This window comes from Ovis aries, chromosome 3, assembly GCF_016772045.2.
Source record: "Ovis aries strain OAR_USU_Benz2616 breed Rambouillet chromosome 3, ARS-UI_Ramb_v3.0, whole genome shotgun sequence".
In the NCBI taxonomy this organism is placed as follows: domain Eukaryota; kingdom Metazoa; phylum Chordata; class Mammalia; order Artiodactyla; family Bovidae; genus Ovis; species Ovis aries.
In genome coordinates, this window is record NC_056056.1 from 43,222,091 (window position 1) to 43,237,543 (window position 15,453).

A 15,453-nucleotide genomic window follows, 5' to 3' on the forward strand; every position below is an offset into this window, starting at 1 on the left:
CAATCCGCTAGGGGGAGTCCGAGCGAAGTCCTAGCCAGCGAGTCAGCGGGGAGGGGAGCAGGGAGGGGCGGAGCGAGGGGGGGTTGAGAGAAGGGGGAATGGGGCGAGCGACAGCCCCTCAAGTACGCGTGCGCCATAAGCGCGGAGCTTGGCGGGAAGCTGAGTCCAGGTCTTGGCCCTGCACGTGGTTCCCTAGCGTCCGCAGCCGCGCTCGCAACTCTCTTTCCCGGCATGCCACGCGGTGCGGCCGCCCTTTGGGCTGTGTAAAGGCCCCTCGGTCTAAGGCTTTCCTATTTCCTGGTTCGCCGGCGGCCATTTTGGGTGGAAGCGATAGCTGAGTGGTGGCGGCTGCTGATTGTGTTCTAAGGGGACGGAGTGGGGTAAAGACGTTTGCTCTCCTGGAACAGCCTATCTCATTCCTCTCCTTCGACTACCCGTGGCGCGGAGAGTCAGGGCGGCGGCTGCAGCAGCAAGGGCGGCGGTGGCGGCGGCGGCAGCTGCAGTGACATGTCCAGCATGAATCCCGAATAGTGAGTGCAGGAGAGCACCGGTCGGCTGGGTCCGTGGGCCACCTTGGGAAGGCTTAGAGGGGGCGAGGAGGGCGGAGAAAGGGGCCTCGGCCTCGGTGAGGTAAGGGTGATGGGTCAGGAGAGGTTGGCGGCTGGGAGTCGGGCCCCATTGTCTGACGGAGGAGGGGCGGCCGAGGGGAGGGGAGGGGTCGGGCCGGAGGGGTGAGCCGCCTGGGCCTGGACCCGGTTTGGTTGTAGTACTGGCCTGAGTGCCGGGCCGGTGTGTAGGGACAGTCCGCGAAGAGGGTTGGGGCGTCTGGGAGTCGGTGGTGGAGCCGTGGGAAGGGGTAGCTTTTTTTGGAGGCAGTGACTTTTCAAGGAGGGCCAGTTTTTTAAGGGGTGGGGATGAGGTGAGACAACTCTCTTAGAGGGCATTGTCAGACCCTACGCCCGCGCTCTGCGGAGCTGTCAGAACCTTCGGGGTGGAAACCAGCTTTACTTGTAAATCTTGAGCTTGTTGGCTGTTTCTTCCACCCTCCTCTCCAGGTTGCAGGTAATATGGATGCTTTTCAGGGCAGCGTGGGATTACGGGGAATGAATAGATGGTGAGAATCGATTTAAAAATTTTATTTCTGTTTTTTTAGTTATTTCCTGGAGTTCTTTACGAACTCAGCGAGCCCATTGCCTTCCTGAAAAACCTGGGCGTTCGTGAGAATTTTTTTTTTTTTAAGAGGACACCGAAGTCCTTTTGCCTTGTGTAGGTCAAGGGAAAAACAAAACAAAACACTAGCACTAAACCTAGGGACATCTTTGTGGTATTACCAAATACAAGCAAGACTTTGCTGTAAAGTTGCGAGAAAAACGAATGGGCCCTTTGATAGATCTGTAGGTTTTGAATTACCTACTTGAAGGCTTGCAGATAGGGAATGAGGTTTCGTGACGTGTCATGAAAAGTTAATGCATTTCTTTTTCTTGCTTCCTCAAGAAGTCACCACAGCAGATGTGACACACCTGTCACCTTCCTGGGACCCGGTGTTTCTTTCCTTAGGAAGACTTCGTTGGGTTCTCCTTAATGGCCCTTAAAACAGTTTGCATTTTGAAATTAGTGAATAATTGAAGGAGATTTAATTGGTATTCCTGGGTGTCAGAAGGATTTGGGGGGAGATGGGGAATTTTTTAAAGCAGAGATCAATCTTTGACCTAAATGTTGAGTTTATTTGCTGTTTTGGTCAATTACTGCTAAATATTTCCCCTAAAAGGTACACCCATGGGTTTAGCTGACTGTCATGTGTGTGTCACATGGCTCTTGCAAAATGCATTCTGACTTCAACTTTTTTAATACTGTGGTTTGACGCAGAAATGTCCCTTTCTGTTCTGAACAGAAGCTGTAGTACTTTATTAAAATTTTATATACTTTAAGAAGTTGAAGATAGTGTTCTAATAGTGTCCTGTTGGTTATGCTGGCAGTTTTTTATCAAGAGCTCCAAGGACAAAGTTGGTTTTGCATAGTTGGACAGAGTTGAACTTGAGGCCTCTAATTTAGAAGTTGTCCTGGCAACAGTAAAGTACATGGATTTTCCATTTTATGGAGATTTGTCTTCTGTTCAGGGAGTTTCTTAAATTTGCTACATGTATAGACTCTGAATTTATTTCTCCTTTTGTAAAATTAGGACAACAGTGTTTATTCCTATTGGGGATATGTATATGTAAAAGAATTTGGTAAACTTGTAAGAGCAGGGTACATCATTGTATAAGGCTTTCCAGTCATAGTAAAATTTAGGAATATAACCCTTATCCTCAAGGAATTGATAATGGAATATAAAAAAATAGATATTATATATGTTAAATACCAGTAGATACGGCAAGTTCCAGATGTGTGACATGGATTGGAGCCACAAGATTTTAAAAGAAGTTGTGGGGTTGTGGTTGGCTGGTACCGTTCAGGAAGACCTTGTAGAGAATAAACCAGTAAGGGCATTATTAGCATTTGATTTGGAGAAGCAGAGGGAGTGAGAACGATTGTTCAGGAGGGAAGAAGAAAGAAGAATGGTTAATAAATGACAGGGATAGTAATTCTTAAGTAGAGTGTCAAACCATCCTTTGTTTTGACGGTTCTAGATTAATGACCTCAACAGAATCAATCCCAGAAATCATTTTTATATTTTTATGGCATGGAGTGTGCCAGTACCTGGGCTACTGTATTTATATTCTAGGCTGTCTCATAAGTAAAATAACCTAGTAGCTTGGAAAAACCTTTGGAAAAGCACTAATGAAAAGTACTTAAGGTGAGAAGAGGTGGTATTTTATTATGAAAGGTCACAAGGGCAACCAGTAAGCAGATTTTTAGAATCTGACTTGAGCAATTTCTTGTCTTTAATCAAGTTTATTAGCATCATTAAAGTAATTAGAGAAAAATTGGGAACTAGAGAAAAGAAGGAAATTCTTGGAATTTAATCATGCAGACACAAGCCCATTTGCTTTAAAACCGTGTTCTAAACTTTAAAATCCAAGGTTTTTTTTTTTTAAGTTAAAACTTTTAATGGATGAGTACCTTTTATGATTCTACAGTGTTACCCTAATAGCTAACATTTATGGCCACTTATTATATGCCAGGTACAATATAGTGCATTATATAATACACATGTATTATAGTGTACACTTTATATGCTAATTTGAAACAATAGTATACAAGGGAATATTTACAGGTGCACCCCAGATGTTCCTTGTTTTGGTTTGTCATGTTCTTAGAGAAACTTTAAAAATCTGCTGTATGGGTGCTGCTGAATTTGGTAATAAAATGTGTTCTTGACAAAAGTTTGGTTCTCTCAGAATGAACAAGATTTTAGATTTGTGTAGGTTGATACGATTACCTGTTGGTAGCTTTATTACTGAATGCTTTTATTTTATAATCTTTAAGTTGTAAGTTTTTGGTTTGGGAGTGAGAATAAGAAATATGTCCATTAATGATTAAATTTGAAGCTTTTTCTTTGACTACTTTCCATGTTATTTGGCTGATTTGGGAGAAATGGTCCTGGGTTATCTTTATTAGCAGAAATTAAGGGTAATGACTGACTCATTTGAACTTTGAATACTACAAACAAAAACAAAATGCAACCAGAGTGGAGTCTGAGCAGTGGAAAAAGTAGATGGAAAGCGTCAAAGCTCTTTTCTTTTTCTTCCGGAGATTTGAAGAAAGATTTTAATTTTCCTAAGCTAGGAGGTGAAGCAGGCAGTGATTATTTCAGCACACTGGTTAAGAAATGCTTAACATTATTCTCATACCAGAAGCATTTTTCCTAATCCACTAGCTTCTGTTGGATTTTTTTTTTTTAGTGTCAAAATCATTTTGGCTGCTTCATCTATAAGGAGTATGTTAAGAATGAAATACGTGTACCTATCTCAACCAGTTAACTCCAGTCAGAAGACCTATATGTAGTAGTGTCTTTGGATTGGCTAGTTTTTTTTTTTTTAAAGATCACATTTTTTTGGACATGTATATACTTCTTTATTTATATATTTTGGCTGCTCTTAGTCTTTGTTGCTGCACGAGAGCTTTCTCTAGTTGCAGCGAGTGGTGGCTGCTCTAGTTTGGGTGCCCTTGCTTCTCATTGTGGTGGCTTCTCTTGTTGTAGAGTTGTGGCACAGGGACTCATTCGTTGTGGCTCATGGGCCCTAGAGCGTGCAGGCTTCAGTCCAGAGGGCTCAGTTGCTCCACCATATGTGGAATCTTCCTGGAGCAGGGATGGAACCCATGTGTCCTGCATTGGCAGGTGGATTCTTACCCACTGCGCCACCAGGGTAGTCCCTGGATCAACTAGTTCATTGCAGAAAAATTTGTAAAAGAAAAAAATTTTTTAAACCTTGTTTTTTTATGTTTTAACATAAGTATGGCATATATTTTAATCAGTCTCCTAAACTTTGTTTTGTGTCATGGTAGATTCAAGGAACATTTGACTTTTTTTTTTTTTTTTGGACCAGTGCTCTGCTTTGAATAAGTCTATCTTTTAATTTAAGGATTTGAAAGTAAAAACAAGTTAATCAGTTCTATTATCTGGCTAACAGTGTAATTTCATTGATAAATACATCATTACTGCCTTTTACATAATTTTTAGTTAATTTTTTTTTATTAGAAAAGAAGCAGAAAACAACTAAAAATAGGTTTTATTTTTGTTGGTTGCTTTGATGACTTTTTGATGGTGTTAGTAGTGATTTGGGAAATTCAAAAAAGTTTAAAGAAGTATTCTCACTGTCCAAAATATGACTAATGTCTGTAGAGAATCAGTGTATGTAATTTCTCTGCATAGTGTAAGTTCCCAGTAGCTATGTAGACTTTACACAAAATGCATCTTACGAGTTTGGCGTGAGTGGATGATCTTGTAGGATCATTTAAAGAAACTGAAATTTTACATTTAAAATTTCTTCTCCTTTTCATCATGAATAGGTTAAAGTATAGGATGTTGACAGTGTCTTACATATTGAAAGTTTTTTTTTTTTTAAAGGTAGAAGAGCTTTAGAATCAGGTGTTCTCTTGCCAACTGTTGACTTTTAAAGAGAATTTTGCTTTGTGAGTAATTTTATTTCTTTAGTATTTCAATTTTTGTTCTAGAAGCAATAAGTGATTTTTCTAAGTGATGTAACAAGTGCTTAACGTCTTGTTATGTTCATATCCTGTCAGCAGTCCTTTGGCTGTGTATGTGTTTTTTGCTCTCCTTGGCAACTTCTGACTACAAATATGATGGTTTTACCACTTGTAGTTGTAATAGTTAAGTTTCCTTTTTGATAGTTAAGAGCTTACTTTTGCTGTTACCTATTGTCTCTTTCCTAATGTATGAAAATGGGGTTAAATAAAATGCTTTTTAAGATTCTGAGATTTTTTTTTTTTATTTGCAAAATAAAAAGATGAAGAGAAACTAAAAATGGGTGTAGGATGCCAGTGCCTGGGATATCTTAGATGTGTTGACTTTCCTGCTTTTTACCACTGTTCATCTGAACTGCATTTTGAAGTTTTAGTAAGAGTTAGACAAAATGACCACCTCCCTGCCCTGCTCTGGGAGAGGAGAACAGTCAGGCTTTTCCACTGTTTTCTTGTAGAAGGTGGGGCTGAGGAGAGATTGCTTCTTTGATATCAGGAATAGAATTCAGGGAAGAAAACCGAGGACTTGGCTTTTCTTTGGACCCACCCTGTGATGTTTCAAATTATAAAAGGGTAGTATAAAGGGAAAGTAATCCTGAGGCTTTAGAGAGCCAGAGAATAAATGTTTGTTGGTTTGTTTATTTACTTAAATATGTGAAGAAATAGGGTACAAAGGAGAAGTAGGAAATGAAATTTTCCTTGGTACTTTTTTGACTGATGGGTCAGTTTATTAAATCCAAGGTTGCTGATATAGGTTCCAGTTAAGTTCGCTCTGTTCCATGTTTATAGATTTTGACAGGTAGTATTACTTTTGCTCATAAGAACCACTCTTTGGGAACATTAATTTTGATAATAATAGCTACTAATTGACAAGTACTTACTCTCTGTGCCAGCTACTTGGCTAGGGTCTTCACATAGGGCATTTCATGCACTCTGTACCTCAGACTAGTGAGCTTTACAAATGAGATTGACTGAATTATATAATTGAAGTTTTCCAGGACAGTGATGAATTTAACGTGTCTGACTGTATTTTCTTTGAATAACAATAGTACTTAAATGGAATTACTACTTGTACTTGCTGCTCTGCCCGTTTAGGGCAGTTATTTTTAACCGATTTATGGTCATGTACCCTTGGGAATATTTGATAAACACTATGGATCTATTGCCTATGTATATACATACTCATAGCATTCTGCATAAAGTTGCAAGCTGTTCACATTCCCTGAGCGTATTCGTGAACCTCAAGTTATAAATGCCTGATGTAGAAGATTGAAAACAGAAAAGAGAATTTTCACTGCCATTCTTTTGAAATGTAGAAACCCAAGGGGGACAGATTTTAGCTTTAAATCTGGGATCTTGAACTAATTTCAAAATGGGAGATTTGTTTGGGTATGGCTTATTTTGATGACCTAGTCTGTGCTTTTCTTTTCTAAATCTCCTTTTATTAAAATGTTTACCTGTTTGTTTCTCATTAAGTTACTGATAGATGAAGTGTTTCCAACATTCTTGAAACAAAGACACACTAAGTTCAAACAGCATTAGTGTTCACATGAACAACAATGTCATCTCTGCAGTTATCTTTATTGCTATAAAATTCATATGGATGTAATTAGAGTAAATGCCTAGATCAGAGTAATATGTAATATAGTCTTAATTGAATTATATGGGATTTATAAAAATAGTTAAATTTATAGAAGGATAGTTTAAGCAACTTTGTCAAATTATTTAGTGCTTAATTTATAGGTTGGTGGGTGGCATTTGTCCTCATAAAGAGCAATTGGGTTCATCACTTACTAAAGCTAATGAAGTCAGAACTCTAAAATTTACCATGCTGTTTTGAGCTGAGCTTACTCTCTACTAAAACAAATGTTCTAAGTTAATTTAAGCAGTAAGTTACACTTTATATGTGTTCAGGTTCTGTGTGCTAGTTCATAGATGTCTTGATTCATTCTGATAGGTTTTATATATAAAGTAGGACTTATATACTGACTTTATTATCATCTGAGAGTGTAAAATATATCAAGGGAATTGGTGAGAAATGGGCGAAAAAAAAAACTAACCCAGCATTTTGAGTTGAAAACCATAGGTTTAAGTTCAGAATACCACTTACTTCATACAGTCCATTTATGCCTTTTGAGCTTGTTAAATTTTTCTAACACATTTAATCATCAAACATGGATTACTGACCTATTTGAAAAAATTTTTCAATACAGATATTTAAAATCTTTCAGTGAGCATACACATGCACACGCATGTAGGTAGACACACGCAAAAATCTAATTTCCTTGGAGAAAAAGCTTGATAAAACAGCCAGCCTTTTGTCATTACACTATGCTAGGAGTTGAGGGGTTTTAATTTTTGATTATACAACTCCCAGATGCTTACCAGTTAGTTAAGATGACTCAAACTTAAGCAAGTATAATCAATTTAACAGTATTAGCGCAAATTAAAGCTTATGATTTTTTTTTTTTTTTTGTAGAGACTAGGATGGCATAATAGTGCAAAAAAATTGGAGAAGGGGCCTAGGATTTCAATTGTTGACAGAAAGTTTCAGTTATGTTGATTTAGCTGAAGAAGAACACAGCACTGAGGAGGACGCTCCAGAAGCCCTGGTGCTAGTCTTGAGTTAAGATCAATAGGAAACAACCTGAGTTCCCGCCTCTAGTCAGAAATTTTACATACGTCCATTATTTCCCCTAATCCAATGAAGAAATAGGGTCCTAATTTTACAGGAGTTGGAGGCAGAGAAGAGTTAAATGCAGTAGAGTTGGAATTTTAACTCAAGGGCCTGTGATTTTACAGTCCAGGTATGCTGGTTCCAGTTTACTGTGTGTGGTTAACTTCTAGGAATTTGAAATTAAGCCAGTTAATTAGGCAACTAGCATTTTTGTGGCCAATTATGTCTAAAATTCTTGATTGGAGAGGTCTGTTAAAAATGTTAAGAAAGTATACATACATCCTCTCCTTTCTATGGCTGATTCATGTTGAGTTTTGACAGAAAACAACAAAATTCTGTAAACCAGTTATCCTTCAATTAAAAAAAAAAGGGTTTGTGAGGTATGTATTGTTAATAGGCCTTTGACTTTCTTCACATCTTGTGTTTGGTTGATCTTTAGAGCTTCTCTGGACTTGAAGTTAATTATTGTATCCATTTTCAGTTTTTCTACCCTCATGACTATTTTTTTTTTTCCTCATGACTATTCTTGACTACTTGGTGCCTGAAAGTCATGCAGGCCTTTTCTATGAGAAAAGCAGGTAAAGCAAAATGCCTTTCTTTTACTGGAGAGGCAGGCTTATTTGCTGCAGACCAATTTACGGTTGTATGTGTTGCTAGTTTTGATCATTGTACTTATAACTGTTACCTGGTAATTTTTGCACTTTTACTTTATATAAATTAAACTGGTAATTTGTCACACGTCATCTGTACAGAAACTTCGGATAAACAAACAGCTTCAACGTTTTTGTCTGTAGCTCTTGAATTTTTTCATCAGGTTACATCCTGGATTGGAGGGAGGAAGGGACAATGATAATTGCCACTTACTGTGCTCCTGTAATGTACCAGACACTGTGCTAGCTATTTTAGAGGCAGTATTTGTACTCTTGACCAGAGCCTCATCAGGTGGTTCAGGTGTGTGCCTGTGTGCTCAGTGGGGTCCGACTCTTTGCGACCCCATATACTGTAGCCCTCCAGGCTCCTCTGTCCATGGGATTTTCCAGGCAAGAATACTGGAGTAGGTTGCCATTTCCTTGCTCCAGGGGATCCTCCCAACCCAGGGATCGAACCCTCATCTTTAGTGCCTCCTGCATTGGCAGGTGGATTCTTTATCACTGAGCCACCTGCGAAGCCCTCTAATTGGGTGGTAGTGTGCTAATGGAATCTTTTTACAGGTGAAGAAATAGAGCAACATAGTGATAGGTGAGTACCTTGCTTTAAGATTTTGTAGCTAGTATTTGATGGAGCCTGAATTCAAATACAGGTCTTTCCAGCTCTAAAACCCGTGCAGGCTTTGAAAGGTAAGGAGATAGTGGACACTTGGTGTGCTTTTCAGCAAATATTTGCCATTAAATGCATTTTAAGACCATTTACTCTCTTGTCCTCTTGTATGGCTTACTACTTCCAATCAACCAAAGTTTCTCTCATTTTCCGAATTCCAGCTTTGGGTTTTTGGAACACCTTTAAACAGAGCCTAAAATGGAACCTCGAAAATTAATCTGTTGTCTCTAAATATGTTTTATTTAATTGTGGTTTTAGTGGTCAGTTGTAGGGAGAGTTTTTTTTTAATTGCTTGGCAATTTTTTTAAATATGAAGGAAAGACTGTTGCTCTCTCAGATCTTAATTGTTTATTTCGACTAACAGGTTGCTTTCGGCTATTACTGAAGGTTTGTTTAGTTTTTATTAATTTAATCAGAAAAGTAATATGTGCTCTATAAAATTCAAACAATACAATTGAAGCATATGAAAAAGTTCTTACCTATTCTCTAGCCTAATGATCAATTTTGAATTGTGTTCTGTGGAGCATAAAGTGAGTAAAGAAGAGTTGATGTCATGCACAATTATTGCAGCTCCAAAGTTTTCTTAATCTTTTTAAACTCCAGACGCTAATAGGCTTGTGTGTAGTTTAAAGACGAATTAAAATTTGTTGGGCCCACTATATCATAATCTCATATCATGACTTTTGTTTTAAATTTGTTATATGAGCTTAGTTTTAGGCTGTTTTCAAGTATGATTTTATAAAAAGGTAAAACTACACGTTTCGTGTCATGCAAGTGAACTTGTTCTAGGTGAAAGAGAAGAAATTACAGGTTCCGTTTAACTTTGTAAAATAGCTGGTCTTTTCTAAGGTATACTTAGAGCTGACATTTTAAAATTTGTGTTTTGGGGTGTACTGTTTGGATAAAAACAATTATATAATTCTCCACTGTTTACTTTGTCTTGTCTTCCTTGGTGTATTTCCAAAGTGTATGTTGAAAGTTGTGTTAATGTCAGTCAACTTTCTTTTGTAACATTTTCATTGACAGGTGAACTGTATGTGATAATCCAAATTTTATTTCATAAAAGAAGATAAAAAATGTTTATTTTTATTTAATCCAAAAAGTTGATTCATATCTTTGTTGCTTATATTGGGAGTGTGCCAATGCTACCTGCTTCCAGCCTTGACCTACTCTGCCTACTTAGGTGTCACTTGTGTTAGGGCAGGTGTGCCAAAAGAACTCATTAGGTTGTTTAGTCACTGAATAAGCCATTGATTAAAATTTTTTCCTCTTCTCAAATAGCATTTTTTTTTTTCTGGTTAGAAAAGTAATAACAGTGTGATTGCAGACATTTTAAAAAATAGAAAGAGAAGACAAGTATAATCATACAGTTTAGAAGTGTCCCCTTCTTTCCCCAAATCTTTTATGTGTGTACAAATTGTTTTTTAACGATAATGGGTTATTCTGGACAAAGATGTTCTATAATCTTTTTACGTAATAGTATATCATGTAATAGTCTCTTGATATAATGGAATTCTGAGTAGTATTTTAGATTGAGCAACAAGCAGATTCATCTCCTTCCTCTTTTATGTATGCAGTTTGGTAACCTCATAAAAAGGAAAACATTTTATCTAAATAGAATTTTTAATAGACGTGGGTTTTAAGTAACTTTTTAAAAATACTGTTTTCATGCTCTCACAATAGTGATTTTTTTTTTTTTAAGGTACGGAAAGTGTTAATGCTTACATGCAAAAATGGCACGGGTATTGAGATTTATGTTCAGATCATAAATAATGGAAATAAAGGGTCTGCAGTATTGAAAAAGTAGACCATGAGTTGACCTAAGGAGAAACTGATAACAAAAATAATTTTTCACTTGCTGTTGCCTTTGGCATCCCACCATCCAATTGTTAAAAGGCTGAATCTGCCCCACTTCCATGCAGTCTTAATCTTTGTCAGTCTTAACTGTCTTACTTTCTCACTGAATTATCTCCACTTTGCAGTAACTTTCTGAAAAAATACTTGTGCCTCAAAAGCAAAGTTTTTATTTTACAGATTCTACCATGATTTATGATTATTGATTTAACTCAAGAAAACACAAAATATATCTCTCACATTTAAAAAATATCAGGAGCTAGCTTTTTTCAATGAGATTATACCTATTTCATTAATGTTCTCATAGTTTGTTTTTCTAAAATCTTTTTATTTTGAAGTAAATTTAGATTCACAGAAGAATTGTAAAAGCAGTACAGAGAATTCCTGTATGCCCTTTGTCCAACTTCCCCTAATGTTAGCATCTTATATACCATGGTACATTTATCAGAATTAAGAAATTAACATGGGTAAACTGAACTAAACTATAGACTTTTAGTTGTTTCTCCAGTTTTTGCAGTAATGTCGTTTTCTGTTCCAGAACCTAATCCAAGAGACCATGTTGTATTTAATTATTATATCATATTAGCCTCCTTCATCTGAGTTTCCTCAATGTAGATTTTCATTATCTTGGCAGTTTTGAAGAGCTTAGGTATTTTGTAAATTTCCCTCAATTTGCATTTGTCTGATGTTTTCTTTTGATTAGATGGGGTTATAGATTTGGGAAGAGGTGCCATAGAGGTGAGACTTCCCTGTAGCTCAAACAGTAAAGAATCTGCCTGCCATGCAGAAGACCAGGGCTCTATTCGTGAGGCTTGGGAAGGGGACTGGCAACCCACTCCAGTATTCTTGCCTGGCAAATTCCATGGATAGAGAAGCCTGGTGGGCTATAGTCCGTGGAGTCGCAAAGAGTCGGACATCACACACAGACACGCACACAGAGACACACACACACACACACAGACACACATAGTCTGTGGGGTTGCAAAGAGTCGGACATCACACACAGACACACATACAGAGACACACACACAGACACACATAGTCCATGGGGTCGCAAAGAGTCAGACATCACACACACACCCCCCCCCCCAGTCATTAAGAACCAATGCACCCTCAGGGGAAGGGAGCTAAAGAGGCCCCATCTCCTGGAGGGAGGAGTATGCATCGGATTTGTGGGCCTGTGTTAAAACCACTGCAGTAATAAACATTTGAAGTGGGGGGCGTGTTTTGAGGTCATGCAGATACCTTAACTCTCCTTGAAGTTTCACCCACTAATTTTAGCATTCAGCAGTGGATCTTGTCTGCAGCAGTGAATCTACTAGTGATTTTCTACTTCTCTTGTTCCTTCTACATGTATTATTTGGAATCCTCATGTAAGGAAGAGTTGTCCCTTCTCTCCTCTTTAGTTAATACTTATGGACTCATGGATATTTGTTTTATTTTGGGGGTTATAATCCAGTACATGATTGTTTACTCTGTGGCTCAAATTGTTGCCTTGGCCTTTGAGGTTTGCTATCTGTCCTTTTAACATGCCATGTTCCTGTAGACTTTTTTCTCTGGCATTTTGCCCAAAATGTTACTCAAGAATGACTATTCCTTAGCTGTTACTCACAATGAGAGAGACCTGATTAAAAACACAAAATTAAAATGTTCTCTGAACTCTTGATACAGTGCTTTGTTAAAGGCACAATATTATATTTTGGATGAGTAAGTCAGTTTACCATCACACAGACAGATACCTTAAACATCAGAGTGAGGAAAAACAAAACTCCAGATTACTATGGGGAGAAGGTATAAAGTATCATTGTCATTGTAAATTAGACATGAAGAAGACTAGAGGAAGTTTTGATTGAAAACAATCTAGTTTAGGAGAGTGTCGATTATAGTTGTACTGTAATCTGTAAAGATTACTTTTACAAAAATTTCTCAACTGATAGAATTCAGTTTTTCACATAAGTCAAAATGGTATTGCAGACTGAAAATTCAAATTCTTGAGAATAAAAGAAAGATATATTTTGCTAAATTATCCTTGGCTCTGTACCAGAACTGATCTTGAGCTTTCTAACTTTAGATGCGCATATTTCCTATCAACATTATTACTTGTTCTGTTTTGTAAATTATAGTTACAGAAATATCTTTAAGTGATCTCAAGTCTGAGTTATCATACTTCGTGTATATTAATAGTTTAGAAATAAGCTACTACAGGAGTAGGTAATTTAAAACGTTCCAATGCAGGTAACGTGCTGTTGATCATAGTCTCTTGGTGTGTAAATTGGATAAGGCAAGAAATTTGTTGGTTGATTTTGTTTGCCATTCTTTTCCATGTGTCTTGTCACGTTAGTGAAACTGATGGTTTGGGAGAGAAAAAAATAGGCTTCTTTAGCAAGACTCATTGCGGAGCACAGTGCTCAATTCTTTATATTATTTATAATGGCTCTGGCCTTTAAATTATCAGAAACACATAAATGATGTTTCAGAATAATGCTGTTTGTGAAATTTAAAAAAGAATGTGATAATTGAAAAAGGTAGTTTTAAAAAATTGACTGCTACTTTCTTTGAAACCATAATGTAACTTGTAACATAGTTAGGAAGCATTTATGTTTTTCTCCAGCCTCATGGTTATTCTGGCAGAGAAAAATTGATCTTTATGGTAATTAGTGACATCAGAGGTGACATCTGTAGCCCATTGCTGTCCTTTACCAGTACCACTGATTCAGGGCATGTTTATTGAGTGTTTACTGGATACCTGGCACTGTGCTCAGGAAAGTTGGTAAATTCAGGGCATTTGCTGTGTCATAATTTCTGTTAAAAACAAAGTAACTGTAGTTGTGTTGGTGCTGTGATTTTTCTTGCTAACTGAAATGTAAACTTGTAAGATACTCATTGCTAGTGTTCAGTGTTCATCATTCTTAAGAATTCATTTGGTCTAATTAAAGAGAAGGGTATCAATAGTACTGAAGCCAGTCAGCAAATGTACTGACTAATAGAAGTTGTTTGGTATTAGGTATTAATAATTTATTAAGGGTAAATTTTTATAATACCTATCCCTACTATCCCCTTTTATTCTTTAGGCTCTCAAATGGGAAAGGGTGTTACTAAGTTCATCCTGTGCTTCAATCAGCCCTTCTTAATCACTTATTTTAAAAGCTTATTACCTTTTGTGACCTTTATTTTGCCATTTACTAGGGCAGGATTTAAAAATTTTTTTTTCCTTTTTTGGTATAATTAGGGACAATAAGTGTACTACAGTAACTTGGTAAACTAGAAAGGTATGTGTTTTTTGTTTGTTTTTAAATATTTTTTAAATTTAGTTGGCTGCATTGGGTCTTAGGTGGCGGCCTGCGGGACCGTTCCTTGTGGCTCACAGTCTCTAGTTACGGTATGTGCACTTTGGTAGTTGCGGCACTCTGGCTTCGTTGCTCTGCAGCATGTGGGATCTGAGTTCCCCAACCAGGAATCGAACCCATGTCCCCCCATTGCAAGGTGGATTCTTAAATACTGGATCACCTGAGAAGTCCCAGAAATCTGAAAGTTTTAATACTTATCACTGTATAAACCTCGATGAAAGTGGAAGTGTTAGTCTCTCAGTCATGTCCCACTGTTTCGATCCCACGGACTGTAGCCTACCAGGTCCCTCTGTCAGTGGAATTCTCCAGGCAAGAAGACTGGAGTGGGTTGCTATTCCCATCTCCAGGGGATCTAAACCCAGGGATTGAACTGAGGTCTCCTGCATTGCAGGCAGATTCTTTACTAGGAAAGCCCCCCTGGTGTTATAAATCTCGGTAAACAGTTGATTAATAATCCCAGAGATAATCGTGCCCAAACATATTGCTTACATGTAAATACACTTGTAATCTACATTTCATTTGCAAGTGATATTTGGGTTTCACTTTAAGTGGATAGCATTTTATAAAAAGTAAGTCACAGGGGAGAAATTTAAGAATCCTGTATGTCTTCTGAAAAAAATCTGTAAATTCTGGATTTTCTGTCGTTTTGAAATTGCTTTAAAAGAACTTACAGAACTGGGCAGAGTTGGGAAGAGTAGAATCTCTGAGTGGTTCCTTTGACCATGGGATGACTGTTGTCTTGAGATTTATGAAAGGCTCTCTGGAGATAATTCTTGAGATAGTCTCAGTGATGGTAAATGTGCATAAACATAGCCTAGCTTTCAGTGTTTTGTTTGTTTTTTTTTTTTCCAGTGTTTTCTGAAGTATGCTTTAATACAAGCTTAGAATGTTGGCAAAGTTGTGCATTTACACGAACAGCCTCCTTGTTTTTATTATATCTCTAGTTTAAAATAAAAGAGAACTCCAGGTGGATGCTAGGGAAGGATCATTCATAAAAGCCCTTTGTTGGAGGATTGCTATGAAATAAGGATTTGAGATTTGAAGTTGAAGGAGAGATTTGTTTGTTTCACTGGCAAAAACAAATGAAACTTAACTCCCTGTATTCTAATATTGCAG

General features: G+C 37.5%; 1 protein-coding gene across 2 annotated transcripts in view; it reads left to right on the forward strand.

The window, feature by feature from the left end:
- The first annotated feature begins 314 nt into the window (after window positions 1–314).
- The window catches only part of RAB1A (RAB1A, member RAS oncogene family), a 29,787-nt gene continuing 14,648 nt past the window's right edge, over window positions 315–15,453 (forward strand). Inside the window, exon 1 of one of the 2 annotated variants that reach the window (XM_060411581.1) lies at window positions 315–530. In XM_060411581.1, coding sequence (XP_060267564.1) covers window positions 508–530 — 23 coding nt within the window. In that variant the 5' untranslated portion in view covers window positions 315–507. 2 annotated transcript variants of the gene reach the window in all.